The following is an 18,251-nucleotide window of genomic DNA, read 5'->3' as shown; positions in this document are numbered from 1 at the left end:
GAATGAAAGGATGATTGAGGTGGTGAAAGAGTTTTTTGGAGAGAATGTGGCGTGCCAGGTGTATGAACAATTAGGATAGAGGATGCTGTTCGTTTCTCTTTTTTTTTTTCCCTTCTACAGGAGTTGCCGATCCAAAGGGCCTGGCTCAGGAGTGATCCTGTGCCACCTGTACCATCAAGATCAAGATCAAGATCAGATGATGTACCATCAAGATCAAGATCGAGCGTCCATATCAGATGTTGATATTGTGTCCGATCACAACATGCTGGTTGTGGAGTGGCTTGATGCAGGGTGGGAATGAAGTGAAAGTGGCAAGTAAGAGAAAGAAGTGGAGACTGAGAGATGTACGGTGGGAGAACTTTCAGGTTGATCTGAGTGAGAGAAGCTGGGACGACGAAAGTGTGCATGACGTGGAGCATCTGAATGAGAAACTGGTTGAGGACGTGAGGGGTGCTGCTGAGAACCAGATAGGGTTTGTGAGAGTAGGTAGAAGAAAGAATGTATGTAAACCATGGTGGAATGATGAAATCATTCCACCAGGAAGGAGCGAAAGAGAATGAGTAGGACAGTGTAGATGGCTGAGAAAAAAGAGGCATGAAAGCGATGAGGCAGAGAATGAGTATCAGAATGCAATGGGCAGCGTATGTGAAGCAGCAGCGGTTGACAAGACGAATGATAATGAATGCTAAAGTGAAGAGTGAAAGGAGCGTGATTCAATCTTTAAGGGAGAAAGGTATGGAAGGTGGGCCGTGAATGGTACAAGTTCATGAGAGGTGAGAATATGTCAGGCAGTGTTGGTGTGGAGAGTCTAAAAGTGGAGGGTGTAGTTATAACAGAGAAGGATGGAATCAGGGAGGCAATCAAAGGGTTCTGGGAAGAAGTAGGTGGGGTAGGTGAGATGTTTAGTGTGAGAGAAGAATGTGTAACACTGGAAAGGAAGAATGCAGATGAACTGGATGAAAGAATCAGTAGGGATGAAGTGGAAAGGTGTGTGAGAAGGCAGAAGAATGGCAAGGCAGCAGGTCCAGATGATATACCCTATGAGTTCTACAAGAATGGTGGGGAGGTAGTGATAGACAGAATGACTGAGTTATTCAACCGAGTGTGGGATGAAGAGAGAGTGCCAAGAAAGTGGAATGAGAGCCGAGTGTGTCTGTTGCATAAGGGAGGATTTAAGTGTAAGAATGAGCTGAAGAACTACAGGCCAATTGCATTAGTGAATACAATAGGTAAAGTTTTCAGTGCAGTGTTGAATGAGAGACTGTGTAAATGGATTGAGACAGCTGGAGTGCTGGGTGGAAGAACAGAATGGTTTTCGTAGGGACAGGAGAGCTGAGGACAGTATGTTTGTGGTGAATGAAATGATTGAGAAGAAAAAGAAGGATGGGGGTAAATTGTACCTAGGTTTTTTGGATATAGAGAAAGCTTATGATAGAGTGAACAGAGAAATGTTAGGTAGAGTCTTAGAAAAGATTGGATTGAGTGCAAAGATAGTTAACATAGTGCAAAGTATGTATGTGGACACAAGAGCTAGATACAGGCTAGGAGACATAGAAACAGACTGGGTGAAGAGTGAGAGAGGAGTTAGGCAGGGCTGTATATTGTCACCAACCCTTTTTAGCCTGTATACTCGTACAGAGGAGCTAGCAGCCAGGATGAGAAGAATGAATGTAGGGGTAAGTGTGGGGGAATGATAAAGTATGTGTGCTCCTTTATGCAGATGATGTAGTTGTTATGAGGTGAATCGGCAGATGAGCTTCAAAGTTTGTTGGATGTAGTGGATGGCTATGGTAAAGACTTTGGAGTAAGGTTTAGCAGTGAGAAAAGCAAAGTAATGATTGTGAATTAGGTCAGAGGATGAAAGTAATGTGGTATGGAGACTTGGAGAGAATGAGTTGAGACAGGTGCAAGAATACAAGTACTTAGGGATGTGGATGAGTCCTAGTGGGTGTGCAAAGGCAAAGAATGAAAAGATAAGTATGGTAAACCAGTGGGTAGGTCGATTGGGAAGCGTGGCAAGGATGAGAGCAAGTAAGTATGATGTGTTGAGAGAAGTGTGGAAGAGTGTGGCTGTGCCATGTATAATGTATGGTATGGATGTGATTGCATGGAATGAAAGTGAAATTGATAAGTTAGAAGTGGGCCAGAATAGAGTAGCAAGGATGGCACTGAGTGCACCGAGGTGACAGCAGTTGAAGCCTTGAGAGGTGACATGGGATGGAGCACCTTTAGAGAAAGACTCACAAAAGCCACACTTAGGTACAAGATTAGGCTTGAGAGAATGGATGATGCAAGAATAGCAAGGAAGGTGTACCTGTGGAATGAAAGTGGAAGCAAATGGAGGAAGAGATGCATGAGAATGACAGACAGGAATGGATTGCAAGTTGTGTGGGCGATAAGAATGGCTGGTAGGAATCAAAATGAGCGTGAATGGGTGGTAACAAGAGGAGGCAGAGTGGGAGCCGAATTGGATGTGAGAAAATGGAAGAATGAGATAGACAAAGAAGTGAAATGTGTGGGACTGAATGAATGGAAGAATAAAATGGAAAGAAAGAAGACCCTGGAATGGTACAAGGAGAAAGAGGCCCCGAGGTATGAAAGGTGGTATGATGGAAGCCTGGGCGGTGATCTTCTCTTCCGAGCGAGGGCACAGTGTATGTTTAGTGCCCTAAGGGAGTGATGTGTTCCCTTGTGGCAGACGATTAATTACAAATCCTATCACTGGTTTAAAAGAAATACAAATATTGACACTTTTATAGATTTTTAATTGATAATGGAATCATCCGAATAATAATAATAAAAAGAAAGGAATTCAGAAATACAAAATAAATGGTAGCGTATTCTTCAATTACATAAAAAACTACGATGGAGATATTTTCACGACTACTGAGTTGCGGGGGAGACCAGAGAATAAATAAATAAATAACAAATATATACCCAAAAAGTATGTATAGACCTGAGGACAGTCTCACACGGTGATCTCGAACCAGGTGGTTTCACTAGTCCCGTGGAGAAAACCAACAAAAAAGAACAAAAAAATGCGAATATCTATCCACTCAGAAATAGTTTATCAACAGGAATGAATATCTGAGGAGAATCCGAGAGGGTCTGAGGAGAATCCGAGAGGGTCTGCTTTAGTAAAATTATTGTTAATCAAACACTTACTTAATATTACAGGAAATGGAGGAGGAGATTATCAGACTGCATGCTCACCTGAGGAGAATCCGAGAGGGTCTGGCTTTGCTTGTGAGGAAATCGGCGGGAAACTAAGGATAAAGGTTTCCAATGGGGAAATTTATTAAGAGTTATAATTTTGTTTTTAGTGGGGGGGGCGACTAGATTGTGAGTTCAGGGATGAAAAATATGAATAATTAAGTTACTGTTTACTTTATAGTTGTTACTTTAAGAAGTTTTAATTCAATGGACTTTTGAAATCAATTGGGGAATTAGTCAAAGTCTGGTGTCTCTTCCTTGCTTGCGTAGCAACAGGGGTAAGAGGACAGCGAAGCAAAGAAGACTTATTAGATTCGTCAACCTCATTGGCGCGGCGTAATTATCTGGGATTTGTTTGAGCTGGTTTAAGACCTTACCATTATAGAATTAATTTTATCGTATTAAGGGGAGGAGGGGAAGGGGGGGTTAGTCACATGGTACTGAGACTCTGGTCATCCCCGCACATTACATGGGCCTTAGCCAAAAAAAAATAAGTAGAAATATACATAATTATTTTTCCAGCACTACATATGGATATGAATGCAAGGAGTAACAGGTGGTCTGAGTCCCGCAGCAAAGTGTGCCAGATGTGTGACATGGGAGAGGATGAGACGGTGGAACATGTGGTGCTGGAGTGTGTGAAATATGCCAGAGACAGGAATAAGATGATGCAAGTGATACTGACTGAGTTAGGGCATGATAGGAATGAAAGAGTGGAGAAGACAGGAAAGGAATGGATGGTGTTGTTGCTGGGACTGTGTAGAGAGGCGATTGAAAGGATGATTGAGGCGGTAAAAGAGTTTCTGGAGAGAATGTGGCGTGCCAGGTGTATGAACAATTAGGATAGAGGATGCTGTTCGTTTCTCTTTTTTTTCCCCTTTGTACAGGGGTTGCCGATCCAAAGGCCTGGCTCAAGAGTGATCCTGTGCCGCCTGTACCATCAAGATCAAGATCAAGATCAGATGGTGAGTCTGCTTACAAAATTGCATCGCAGGGATTGATAGGGGCAGCCACAATTATCCATCATCATCAGCGACACCATGGCTCTTGAGAAGGTAACATGGCTACCATTCTACACTCACATTATCTGGCTATCAACACACACGAGAATGGCGGCGGTGGGGAGGTGTAAAATAGGGAAAATAGGCGTATATGTGAGGGCGGGTGGCGGGGATCTTATGGCGGAAAATCGAGGGATGATCGAGGGTGATGCCCCACCATTATTAATTTCTCCTTTATTTAGCGATGTACAACACACACACCTGCCCGCCAGTAAGAAGCAGGTGTGGGTGGCCATCTTGAGCCCTAAGGGACGAGGGGACAAGGGGAAATAAGGGAAATATGGCTCAAAATGCCTCCTTATTTTATTGTATTTTCGATTTTTTTTTTATGGAATTGTTTGCGCGCGCGTGTGTGTGTGTGTGTGTGTGTGTGTGTGTGAGTGAGGGAAGGGAGGGCGGGGGTGGGGGAGTTCTTGTGTTCGTTAAGGATAAACAAAAAAAAAAAGTTTTAACGTAAATATTTTCCTTATTTTTTCTTCATTTTCTTGTGCTTGTTTGTTTTGTTGGTTCGTTATGTGTGTGTGTGTGTGTGTGTGTGTGTGTGTGTGTGTCAGAATATATCGTTTTTATTTTTCTTTTTTTTCAGTTTTTCTTGTTTTAACTGAATATTTGTTTGTTTGTTTGTTTGTATATGCATGTATGTTTGTCCTCTTCTTCCTCTTCCTCCTCTTTCTTTCATCTAGACCTCCTCTTCTCTCTTCCCATCTCTTCTTCCTCCTAGCCCAACCAAGCCTAATTCTCTCTCTCTCTCTCTCTCTCTCTCTCTCTCTCTCTCTCTCTCTCTCTCTCTCTCTCTCTCTCTCTCTCTCTCTCTCTCTCTCTCAGACAGACAGACCTCAATGACAGCGTGGTGAGCGAGGAGGGGGAGTCAACCAGCAGAGTGGGGGAGCATGACCCCTACTTTGAACCAGTGGTGACCTTGCTGGAGGTCTTCGTGGTTAGTGATGATGACCAGGAGGAGGAAATGAAGAGACTGAGTTTCGAGGTCAGGTCAGGTTGGTAATGGTGTTTTTTTTTTATTATTATTATTTTTGTGAGTTTTTTATTGGTTTATTATTTTATTGAGAAATGTTGTTGGTAGTTTTGCTGTTTCTTGTTAGGTGAGGTGAGGTCAGGTCAAGTACTGATGGTAATTTTGCTGTTTTATCATTGTTAGGTAAGGTCAGGTTTTCTTATTGCAGGTAAATAGTTATTATTATTATTATTATTATTATTATTATTATTATTATTATTATTATTATTATTATTATTATTTTCTCTCAATCTATGTTTTCTTTCTTACTTACCTCCCCCTCCTCCTCCTCCTCCTCCTCCTCCTCCTCTCCTTGTTCTTCACATAACTTCTCTTAATTTTATTAACCTAACCTAACATGCAGACAGTGCCAGCCTAACGTAACCCCCGCCCCCTGCAGGCAGTACAAGCTGTTTCTTTATCACACTTCTGAGTCGCCCCCACAGTGGAAGGAACGGGGCATGGAGGCCATTAAGATTCTGAGGAACAAGCAGAAGAAGGCTGTAAGTGATTGGGTTAGGTTTGTGTGTGTGTGTGTGTGTGTGTGTGTGTGTGTGTGTTGACTGGGCTGCCTCATGTGGGATTACCAGCCTGATCTGATTGTCTGACAGACAGACAGATAGATTATTATCACTATATTATTACCAGTCATTAATTCAAATAGATAGATTATTATTATTATTGTTATTATTATTTTATCACCAGCCATTAATTCTCTCCTTATTTTTCAGGTGGAGTTTGTTCAGTGGCAGAATTAATGCCAGTGGTTGAGTTCAGATCCTCCAAGACACACAGACACACACACAGCAGCCCCTCCACCTCCCCACAGCCCTCCACAGCCCCTGACACAGCATCTGACACAGGCCCTTCACAGACCACCACATACCTCACACATACATAAGAACATAAGAACATAAGAAATAAAGGAAGCTGCAAGAAGCGACCAGGCTTACACGCGGCAGTCCCTGTATGAAATATACCTACCTATTTCCATCTGTTATCCCCATCCATAAACTTGTCTAATCTTCTCTTAAAGCTCTCTAGTGTCCTAGCACTAACAACATGATTACGGAGTCCGTTCCACTCATCTACCACTCTTTTTGAGAACAAATTTTTTCCTATCTCCATCCTAAACCCAAATTTTTCAAGCTTGTACCCATTATTTCTTGTTCTACCCTGGTTGCTGATCCTAAGAATTTTGCCTACATCCCCCTTGTTATAACCCTTATACCACTCAAAGACTTCTATCAGGTCCCCTCTTAACCTACATATCTCTAAAGAATGTAAATTTAACAGCTTCAACCTCGCCTCGTAAGGAATACTCCTCATCCCCTGTATCCTTTTAGTCATTCTCCTCTGTACTGATTCTAATAGACCTATATCTTTCCTGTAATATGGGGACCAGAACTGCACAGCGTAGTCTAGATGAGGTCTGACCAGCGCCAAGTATAACTTTAATACTACTTCCGGCCTTCTACTTTTAACACTCCTAAAAATCCCACACACTACAGGAGCCTCAAAAACAGTCTCACAGCCTTCACAAGCAGCCCCACACTCCACCACAGACACACTAGACCCACAGCCCTTCACCTCACCCACTTCCCAGCCCCCCACAGCCCCCCAGCCACCACAAATGAAGTGAAAGGAAGGGACTGTGGCTTCACCCAGCCAGCCAGGACAGCCTACAGAGAGGGGGTAGTCCCAGTCAAGTCACAAAATATAGGCTTGGTTCTTCCTACAGTTTGAAGTCAATGATTGGACAGGTTCTCTTTGTTTACTTGTTATTGTTTTTTTCTTTCCATTCTCTCTCTCTCTCTCTCTCTCTCTCTCTCTCTCTCTCTCTCTCTCTCTCTCTCTCTCTCTCTCTCTCTCTCTCTCTCTCTCTCTCTCTCTCTCTCTCTCTCTCTCTCTCTCTCTCTCTCTCTCTCTCTCTCTCCCTTCCAGACCGTAGTAGTAGCAGCAGCAGTAGTAGTAGTATTAACACTAACCACTCATTATTTCTCTACTGGTGATCTTCTGGCTTTCCTTACTGAGTCTTGGTCATCCTCTTTTAGAGATTTTGGTGAAACTTTTGCTGTTGCCTTGGACATATCAAAAGCTTTTGATAGAGTCTGGCACAAAGCTTTGATTTCCAAACTACCCTCCTACAGCTTCTATCCTTCTCTCTGTAACTTCATCTCAAGTTTCCTTTCTGACCATTCTATTGATGCTGTGGTAGACGGTCACTATTCTTCTCCTAAATCTATTAACAGTGGTGTTCCTCAGGGTTCTGTCCTGTCACCCACTTTTCCTATTATTCATCAGTGACTTTCTAAAACCAAACTTGTTGTCCTATCCACTCCTATACTGATGATACCACCCTGCACTTATCCATGTCTTTTCATAGACATCCAACCCTTCAGGAAGTAAACAGTTCACGCAGGGAAGCCACAGAACACCTCACTTCTGATCTCTCAAAAATTTCTGACTGGGGCAGACCAAACTAGTTATTGTTTGCTGTCTAAAAAAATCAATTCTTCCATCTATCGACTCGACACAACCTTCCAGACAACTATCCCCTCTTCTTCAATGACACTCAGCTGTCCCTCTCTTCTACACTGCCACACTCCCCTGCCTGTTTTCCCTTGGTACAAGCTTCTCATGTGATGGTTCACCCATAATTTTCCTCACATAATGGGCCCTGGCAAGCTTGACAGTGAAGAAAAGTGTTGTGATGGTATTTGTTCAAGAAGGGATCAGTAATTGTGAGACAGGAAGGAAGATGGCAAATTCAGAAGCAGCCGTCACCCGGGTGGTGGACGGAGGCCACTCACCCCCAGTCATCCTGCAGCTCACAGGCCTCTTCTGACCAGGAGAAAGATGGCGTGGCAATTAAGTGTTCACTGTGCATGTGTTCCATCAACTTATTATTCCTGTATCTGTCTTCCTTTTTTTCCCTTAGCCTTTCTCTCAGGAGTGGCAGCTGTGCCCAGCACTAGTGTAGCCCTGGCCAACTGTGTCACGGCTGTCTTTGATCTCCCTGTCTTCCTTCCAGCCCCACAGTTACTGACCTTGACTCAAACACCATCATGGCACTCTCTTCCCTGTTAAACTTGCCGGGATCCATTGTAATGTAAGGGGTATTGAATGTGAGCGATGAAACGAGAAGGTAGTGGCAAGGGGGAAAAAGTACAGGGGAGCGCAGGAGAGACACCTCTCTCCACTGTGCCTGACAGTCTCTCAGTGATTGAAAGACTGAGCATAACATCTTCAGGGCACGTGAGTTGCCATGTATGACAATTTGGCACTTTTTCCATGTCTTCTTATTTGAGTAGACATATCATATCTTGTCATAATGAAAAGTCTAGTTTATCATGTATGTGGAGACCTTCAAGTTACAATACACCCCACTGCTTTAAGAGTTAAATGTACATGTCAGTGTTTTCTGTCATGCCTTCTTTGCTGTGTAATGTTGTGGTGAAATGGTTAAATTCTGGACCGAGTCGTGAGTCATGCAGCAGGAGTATACATGTGTGTCTTCCCCACAGGTGGTAACACGGAGAGGAAGTGGAAGAAAGCTTGGCACGCTCCCATAACTCAGGAGCAGGAAGTACACCTTACTGGAAACCTTGTGACTGACAGGTGGCGGTGACTGCAGGAACCAATTCAGGTGACCACTGTGTTTTGTTGCTACACTTGAGAATCCTCTATCCTAAATTTAAAAATCTAAGTTTTTAATTGTCATGTCTTGTCATGTTTTTGTCCCACCAAAAAATTGATTACTAGAGCTTGATTTACTGCCATGGGAGGTATCAGAAATTGGCAAGTTGTCATTAAAAAAAAAACTGGGGAAATCTAAAATATGCACCACTTTCATTCACTCCCAACAATTTTGGATAAGGAATCCTCAACTGTATGTAATCAGAGTATTGTTGAGAGTCATGGTGTGTGTGTGTGTATGTGTGTGTATGAATCCTTATGTATGTATGTGCAGGATAAGAGGGAGGTGGTTAATAAGATTAGTAAATGCATGGAGGAGAGGCGTGCTCTTACCAAGATTAGAAGAGCAGTAAGTGTGAAAATAGTGGTACAGGATTGCAAGAGAGGCAGTGTGTGGGCTGGGTAAGTGCACATGTGGTGCTTTTGTTAAGAGTGACCGGGATGGATGAGTGTTACCGGTGTGGTGTGGTGTGTTGTGGAGAGTTACTAAAGAGGGTTAGAAGGAATGGTCTGCAGTGATCAGTGTGAAATAAGAGGAGAGGATGCGTTGCTTGAGTTTTTTCTTGCGAGATGTGCACGTGAAAGGTGTTTAGTGAAAAATAAGGTTTTTTGGGGAATTTATGGATATAGAAAGATAAATAGATATGAATTGTGGGGTGTTTCAGGATTGTTTGGGCCAGGTGATGGGCTGTTCAAGGGAGTGAAAAGTTTGTGAAAAGTAAAATGCCGGCATTTGAGTTATATAGAGTTAGTGTGTATGTGTGATATAAGTTCATGTCTTAGTAACTTTCCATCTTCCCCAAATTGCATTACTCTTTTGCAGATGTCTGTCTTGTGTTGGCGAACGTCCTGTCTGCAGTCAGGCCAGTAGTGCCATGTCGCAGGGTGTGACATCAGGTGAAGAGCCAAATGGAGTGTGTCTGCAGCCAGTACTGGGTGTGCTGATGCTGTACACAAGTGTCGAGCCAGGTGCCACAGCACATGACTCCACCAGTGTAGTGTCTCTAGTCCAGGATGCACTGCTGTGTACGACTTGTATGTCTTTATAAATTTGTGACTATTCTTATTATATTTGTGAAATAAGACTTGTATGTCTTTGCTAATATATAAATATTTGTGACTATTCTTATATAATATGTGAAATAAATATATAGTTAGCTAACAGTGTGGTATAATAGTGTAAAAATAAATATTTGATAATTCATGCATGCCCCAAAGGTAAAAAAAAAAAAAACAGGATTGTGCCCTCTAAACTTTTAAGATACCACTTGCACATAGAAGCCCCGTCCCAGCGACTCCAGTGTCGGCTGGGATGGGGCTTCTATGTGCAAATGGTATCTTAAACTTAGTTTAGTAGCCAATCCTGGCTTTTTTTTTTTTTTTTTTTTTTGCCTTGAGGGCATGACCTGTACTCCCAGAAAGACTATTTGCCAAAGATATTATTGTTTAGTAGCCAATCCTGGCTTTTTTTTTTTTTTTTTTTTTTGCCTTGAGGGCATGACCTGTACTCCCAGAAAGACTATTTGCCAAAGATATTATTGACATGGCATAAATAACTATCATTATGTTCAAGATGGTATACTGAATGTTTATTGTTTTAATGTGAATGTTAAGTGAATAAATACACAACAATAATATAAACATGGCACTTTTTTTCCTTATTACTGAAGTGCTGGAATGTACAAAACTTATCCCAAGCCTGAATGAAGGTCGTGGTGGTGGTTGTTGTTGAATACAGAAGAGAGGGACTTGCTATATTTTTCCTTCCCAGACTGGAGTGGACTGGAGAACTCTTGCAGCAGGGCCTGGGAGCAACAACACTTGCCAATTCTTATGTCCTTGCATCAACTTGAGTGAGGAGCAACCTCTTCTTTGTGAAACTGCCTGCAGCTCTCGTGCCTCCACAAGTGTTGAAGGTTGCCTGTCGGTCCCGCCATGACTTGAAGGGAATTTTACGTGTTCTTCCTGCTTGAAATTCTTGACACACTCTTCTTACTGCAACTTGACTCTTCCCTGATTGCTTTGTCCCAACGATACTTAATACCTCTTGTGGGGCTTGAAGGTGGTGACGCTCTGCCTCTTTTCCTGGTGAAGCTTGACTCTTTGATTGCAATGGAGTACATTGGGCCTGGCGTGACAACACTGTTTAATAACCAGGTGCTGGTAGAGATTCCTGTGGGCTGTTCATGGGATGATGAAGTGGAAGCTGCACACTTCACACCTACAAGGAAAACAGACCATTAGTTCCTAGATACATGAAGCTTGTTGTATGTGTTGTGATTCCTTGTAATGTGTTTGATAACTGATTCCCTACAAAACTAAGACTACACAAGATATATGATGGGAAAATGGAGGAAGCCTGACAAGCACTGCATGGTATGGGAACTGTGCTGAGACTTAATATGAAATATGGCTAAATTCCATACTGTCATATTCAAGAAACAAAAATTGAAAGAAAGGAAAGCACCGGGTAGAGAAAATCTGAGAAGTATGGCAGTATAACGTTTGAAGCTGAGAAATGCGCGTTTGATAAATACGTCCCTATTATAATTTAAAGGCAAAAATTTGAAGGATGATGCAGAGTAGAAGAAAACACCAGATAGAAGAAATTTGCATGGCATCACAGATATTTCAATGGCATGACAGTTAATACACAAGTTTGAAAGATGAACCTGATTAAATATTTCTGTATCTCTGCGCTTATGAAGAACACAAATAAAAAACTTACAATTTGAAAAGAAGAGTCATTTTAAACTTTGATCCGTACCTTTTAAGTTTATTAATTTTATTCATAGTCAGTTTATGGTTCCAGAGAAACAACAATTTCAAATCTAGCCTATCTTTTTTGAAACCTACTGTATAATGAACACGTCATATAAGGGAAAGAATTTTGTAGCCAAATACATGAGGAAATATTATACAAGAAAATATTTATCAGATGAATAACAAATTAGGAAAAGAACTATTTGAAATAGGCCAACTTTGAGGTGAACTGGATAAAAAAAGATAAATAAATAAAAAAAATAAATAAATAAGTAGTTTAATAGAACAAAGCAGTATTAGAAAAGTCTAATGCAAATTTAGAATGGAAATGTGTGTGTGTGTGTGTTTGAGAAGGGGTTATGTCTTTTTGAGTGCATGACCATTGTTTTGGCTGCCTGACTAGGTTTTTGAGTGTCACCAGATTTTTGAGTGCATCACCAGTTTTTTGAGTGCATCACCAATTTTTTTGAGTTCATCACCAGTATTTTTGAGTTCATCACCAGTATTTTGAGTGCCACCAGTTTTCTTGTGCCACCAGTTTTTTTTTTTTTTTTTTTTTTGAGTGTCATCAGTATTTTCTGCATGAGAGTGCGTGGGTGTGCATACAGCGTTATTAAAGGTAGGTAAGTAGGTAGGTGTGTGTGTGTGTGTGTGTGTGTGTGTGTGTGATAATGAATAAAGGAAAATAATGACCAATCGTAGTTAACAAGCCAACTGCTACTCAGCACAGCAAATAAGCAGAGGGACCACAAAATAGCAGCCACGGACACACCAATCCAACATGATTGTACGTGCTTATATAATATAATCTCAAATTCACTTCCTTAATTATCACCTCAGTAAGCTTAATCAGACGTCAATCACCTGGACAAACAAGCAACCAACTTACCATCTTGTCAGCATACTTCTCTCACCTGACAAGTTAAATCACTTTACCTGCAGTCTAATCACCCTTGCAGCTTATTCCCTCGCAAAATGCTAAACTTCTATAACTTCCCATCTGATCAGCATATTCATCTCTCCCCTGATAAGCTTAACTACTTAAGTGTTGTAATCACCATCTGTTCAACCTAATCACACCTACCAACCTCACCTGGTCAACCTATATCAGCTCAAGCTAATCACATTACCTAACGTGGCTTACCTAATCCCCATACCTGGACAAACCTAACCCAATCACACCTATCCATTCTAATCCTCAAGTCTTCAACCTAATCATTCACAATCTCACGGGTTACACATTAATTCCACGCACTGAGTAATAATTTAACATTCTTTTCATTACCAAACTCTTACCTTCACTCCTTCACCGCCTCCTTCAGCCTTCCGCCACGAGACCACCGCACCTCGACCTCTCTCTTTCGCTGCGAGTCGTGGAAGGGACCGAGCAGGGCCGCCAGGCTGGAGGAAAACGAGACAATGATCCCTATTCTGAAACACTTCTGCGCCGCACCTCCACTAAACTAATAAGACTCTAAATGAAATTGCACAGGTTTTCAAAGATGTTTTCATGGTTCTAGTGACAGATTAACACGATTTTTGTATTATTAACAGAAGAAACGCATTTGAGAACCCGGCTAATCATCTGTGGCATTCGAAAAAAGAAAAAAATGGTGAGACAACAAATGAAGCGTTTCAGAATACGTAGCTGTACTCGTAATATAAGTTCTTTTTCTATCGCTGGTATTAATTTGTGTGCGTTCGTATGATTGCTGGCTTGTATAAGTAAAGTTATGGATTGTTTTGAGAGTTTTGTTAAAAATATCGATGTTTTTTTAAGTTTGTAATTAACGAGTGTGAATGATTGTAAGTCTCTCTCTCTCTCTCTCTCTCTCTCTCTCTCTCTCTCTCTCTCTCTCTCTCTCTCTCTCTCTCTCTGACTAAATATTATTTGCATGCAAGATGAACTCCCAAAATATAAGAGTACGATAAGTAAATTGATTCGGAATTAAAAGAAGTTTCTGAGAGATTATGAATGAGTGCCAGACCCGTGAACGAGACGACACAATGATTACTGGATTAATATACGTACTACACAGTTTCCTTAATAGATCAAAAGACGAAAAAGAAAAAAAAAACCTTATTAAGAAAGGTCATTTGATCTTAGAAAACTTATTATACTGATCAACTGATGATGATAATAACAGTGAAGGAAGGAAAATAGGAGGAGGAGGAGGAGAAAGTGCAGGTAATAATATAGGAAAAACGAGATAGTAAATAGTCATAGGAAGTGAAGGTAGTTGTAATAGTAGTAGTAGTAGTAGTAGTAGTAGTAGTGGTGCTGGTGGTGGTGATGTGATGGTGGTGGTGGTGATGGTAGTAGTAGTGGTGGTGGTAGTAGTATTAGTATTAGTATTAGTAGTAGTAGTTGCCTTTGCTCTCACCACGACTGTTTTTTGAGGCTACAGAGATGATTAGCTCGGTTTTCAGGCATTTTTCCTGGCTTTTTTTTTTTTATTTACACAATTCAATTTTCTCCTTTTATATTAAATCGATGCTTTTCTTTTTTCCTGTTAATTATTGTGCTGTTGCAGATCGCGGAATAAAATAATGTTTCTTTTGATATGTTCATGTCTCGCTGCTCTCGTTATTTATTTATTTTTTTCTTTATCGCTTGTAAAGCATTGATAGTCTTTTTTGTTCTTTATTAACGTTTCAAATTACCAAGGACAATAATACTTTTTCATCTATTTACATTTTGTTGTTTTGTGACATTTAAATATTCAGACTTTTACTCCGTAGAGTAAAACATCGATGCTTCTTTTTCCTAACTAATAAAATGTTCTTTTGAATTGCTAAGTACATATGATAAAGATTTCTTCCAGTTACTTAAATTACTTAAATGTGTGTGTGTGTGTGTGTGTGTGTGTGTGTGTGTGTGTGTGTGTGTGTGTGTAGTAGAAATAGTAGTAGTAGTAGTAGTAGTAGTAGTAGTAGTAGTAGTAGTAGTAGTAGTAGTAGTAGTAGAAGTAGTAGTAGTAGTAGTAGTAGTAGCCCTCCGCCATGATGGCGAAGGGCTGCTACTACATGCATGAAAATGCATGAAAATTAATTAATGCATGTAAATCTTACTTCTAATGCATGAAATCTTACTTTGTTTATTCATAAATTTTTAGGGTAATTTCAAGCATCATAAGCCATCACCTATACCTGTCGTCACTGCTAAGGGTACCGTACCGCCTTGTGTCCTTTCATGCGATTATTAGCACATGTACAAGGCGCGACATACCGAGGCTCAGGTAATACCAGCGGCGGTAAATTTAGTGCTAGAAATCAATAACCTGAGCCTGCCTCCAAAGAGCGCGGCGAGAGACCCTTCCCGCCGGGCCATCCTGGGAGGCTTAGCGACGCGTGACACACACACACACACACACACACACACCAAGCCATGCGTTACATCCCTTTGAGGAGGTGGTGGTGCCCGCGGCGGCTCTCACCGGCAATAATGTTGGCGGCAGTATATGTTGAATAAGAGACAGACAGCCATTTGCAACAAGCCAAAAGCACTGAAATCCACTTTGCATTCAAAACATTAGAGTGACTCGAAGGCTACTAGACTCACAAGAGAAAAAGAAGTAGGAAAAAAAAAAAAAATCTGCATGTAGTGTTTGAAAATGTAGCAGAGGAAAAGGTTTGAATCACGGTGGACAAAGACAGCTTAAGAATTGGGTGGAAAAAAAGCTTGCATGTACTCTCCTTGGTTTCACTTTTAACTTTTTTTTTTTTTTCATGGGAGAAGTTGTGATGGGAGGAAGTCGCATCAGACTGCACTCCTTTTCCCTCCATGTGCTCTGTAGCGGTGTTGTCTTGCTTGTTGTCCACTGTATACAAGGTGTAGCGCGAGTTTCTGCAAATACTGAATGACATGAAGGAACGTGTAACTCTAAGTAGGAAATGTTCTATACACATATGCATTTTAAGGCTTTGTTTACCCGTTAGATGGTTAGAGGAGTTGAAAATGTATGGGACTCGCTAGTGCGCTGCTATGCGTGTGCTGACGTGACGGACAGACGGCTGCATTGTCGCAGTCTCGGAGGTGCCACTTATTTAATCTTATTTTTTGCAGGCTGTGGAATATTGCAGTATCTTATAACAAGACAAATTATATAAAAAAGCACGTAATTTACCGATAAGTATTACACGACAACATTATTGCGGTGATTATAAGTACTCCTTTAAAATGCTACGTGGCATCATCATTCAGCTCTTTTCAAGGTCGCTCGGATTCGCTGCCCCCTCCTCCCTCGCTTTGATGATGCCACTTAGCATTTTACAGGAGAGAGAGAGAGAGAGAGAGAGAGAGAGAGAGAGAGAGAAAGAGAGAGACTTTAGCAGACAACCAACATCTGGGGGGTGCTGCACTGAGGTAATCATGAGGTGAATGAAAAAAAAAAGAAAGAAATTCCCCTACCAGATACCAGATTCAGGAAATATATCTTTCACAATATTTTCCCGGTGAGGAACACGTGAGTGAGGAGCGCTCGCTCGGGGCTGTTCAGTGCAGGGGCCAGACAGTGTTCTGAGTCAGAATAATACTATATACGTGTGCACTAGACTTGTATTGTGACACTCAATGACAAGAGTACGAAATGAATGAGTGGGTGACCAGCTTATAATTATGTACTACCTCACCCTGCTACACACACACACACACACACACACACACACACACAGATAGATAGATACGTGGTGTATTGATCATAACAAGTAATACAATAATAATCAGTTCATGACATACTCTTGCTTACAAACTTTAGTATCACGATCCATCATGACACACACACACACACACACACACACACAGTATATCTTAACACAATACATTTACCTCAAAGAACTATGGAGACCTTATACAAAGATCACTAAGAGATTGGTGGTGCCTCAGAGAAGCCCTGACCCTGCCTCAAGGAAACGGTTGCCTGCTTTATGACCCGAATAACGACAAGCAAAACCCGTGACAGCAACAACAGGAGTGACAGACAGCACGCGCCGCACTTCATCCAGCGTTCCATGAATTCTGGAACGATATGTCAGGCTCTCTGCCTTCTATTTGAGTTGTGTTGTTTCAAGAGAGGAAAATCAAGACACTTCCGGGGCTACTCTGCCTTAATCCACTGGTAATTTTCCATGCAGTTGTTTGGGAAAGTGATAGCTAAGTGATATATATATATATATTTTTTTTAACTATTACGAGAGCTTCGGCTCCTTCACACGCATAAAGAGTAGCATGCTCACAGGAGCCAGACAACTTTGAGGCACTGCGTACTTGTCCACCAGGAGCCGATGGGGCCAAGAGTGTGAGTGATGTGTGGACAAGTATGTGGTGCTCTGTCTGGGCCACCCCTTGTGGGATTGCCGGCCTGGCACATAGACAGATAAATTGACCTACTTGTATACGTGTAGTATGTGTACGGACAGGCACGAATGTAGGAAAACCACAGATATTACGATACTATAACAATGTCACAGTATTGTGTACGTACACAGCCACCAACATTAACCCAGCCACCGCCTTCTCCCGCCCCGTGTGCCCGTCCTTTCCGCTACTGCTAAGTGACTTTTGTCGAAGGTTTCACTTTTACTTTCAAATATCAACATGACTTTTTAATAGTCATGTATTTTCATCATCCGAAACCCATGTATATATTTTTTTCCTTATATTCATACATGTATCATCTATCAGTTCTATATTTTTGTTTTTGCTTATTTAGAAATATATACTTTTTTCATAATTCATCTTCCATTCATAATTCATCTTTTTGGTAATCTGTCTGCACCTGTTTTTCTCCATCTTGCCCCCGGAGAGAGAATAAGAGCACATCACAGTAATTTTTCCTTTCCCTCCCTCCCTCATTTCTTTGCCCTCACAGTTCTCTCCCTCCCTCTCTTTTTCTCTCTCCTTCCCCTTTCCTCTTCCTGATCTAATCCATTCTCTCATAACATAAGAACATTCTAAGAAGATAAGGGACGCTGCAGGAAACCGTCAGGCCTACACGTGGCACTCCCTGTACTGTATGACCTGACTATGCTTCTAGTGAACCCTCCGTCTTTTTTTTCTTCCTTTTCATTCCTCGCGTACTAAAACCTTATGTATCCTTTGTTTTCTGAACTATTTCGTCTTCAGGCTCTTCCCAACCACAGCCCAGTAACCTTTGCTTTTTACTCCAGTAATATTTGTACCGCAAGAACTTCACATTATCACTGTGCGTTGTAACATTACTGCATAACAGGAGTAAACTGGTACAGAACACACATACAGTTAAGAACAGTCACACGGAGTGTGGGAGAAACACTTGGCTGGCTGGCAAGGAAAAAGAGAAGGAACAACAGCCTCATCTCTCCTTTCCCAGTCATGTAAGAATGTTCTGTGGTAAATAATTTGTTCCATTGGATGCACACTTAGCATATCTGAGGTGCTGCGGTGCAAGGGAAGTCTAGCTTGTGTTTTCTTGTCTTCTATCTCATACTTTTATACTTTCAGTTTTATCTTTTCCTTTGTGTAA

General features: G+C 41.4%; 1 protein-coding gene and 1 long non-coding RNA gene across 10 annotated transcripts in view; one reads left to right on the top strand and one right to left on the bottom strand.

Moving 5' to 3' along the window:
• The first annotated feature begins 3,242 nt into the window (after positions 1–3,242).
• Positions 3,243–10,108, top strand: LOC135110833 (ran-specific GTPase-activating protein-like). Of its 6 annotated transcripts, XM_064023415.1 has the most exons (7): positions 3,243–4,268; positions 5,104–5,264; positions 5,687–5,801; positions 6,018–7,049; positions 8,321–8,544; positions 8,814–8,935; positions 9,809–10,108. In XM_064023415.1, exons 1-4 carry the CDS (start codon positions 4,254–4,256, stop codon positions 6,042–6,044), a joined length of 318 nt encoding a protein of 105 aa, XP_063879485.1. In that variant the 5' UTR covers positions 3,243–4,253; the 3' UTR covers positions 6,045–7,049; positions 8,321–8,544; positions 8,814–8,935; positions 9,809–10,108. The 6 variants fall into 6 exon arrangements, 3 of the variants coding, with proteins under 3 accessions (XP_063879485.1, XP_063879484.1, XP_063879486.1); XM_064023414.1 differs by lacking the exon at positions 8,321–8,544; XM_064023416.1 differs by lacking the exon at positions 8,321–8,544 and having other exon boundaries at positions 3,721–4,268; positions 5,687–5,789.
• Positions 10,109–10,547: 439 nt separating this feature from the next.
• Positions 10,548–18,251, bottom strand: part of LOC135110835 (uncharacterized) — a 45,168-nt gene continuing 37,464 nt past the window's right edge. For all 4 annotated transcript variants that reach the window (XR_010273448.1, XR_010273449.1, XR_010273447.1 and 1 more), the window contains 2 exons: positions 13,045–13,149; positions 10,548–11,206 (listed from right to left, as the gene is read on the bottom strand). This is a non-coding gene — a long non-coding RNA (uncharacterized LOC135110835). The remainder of the gene's footprint in view (positions 11,207–13,044; positions 13,150–18,251) is intronic.

Source organism: Scylla paramamosain, chromosome 21 (assembly GCF_035594125.1).
Source record: "Scylla paramamosain isolate STU-SP2022 chromosome 21, ASM3559412v1, whole genome shotgun sequence".
NCBI lineage: Eukaryota > Metazoa > Arthropoda > Malacostraca > Decapoda > Portunidae > Scylla > Scylla paramamosain.
Note: the sequence above shows the minus strand (reverse complement) of the source record. Positions and strands in the feature narration are given on the sequence as shown.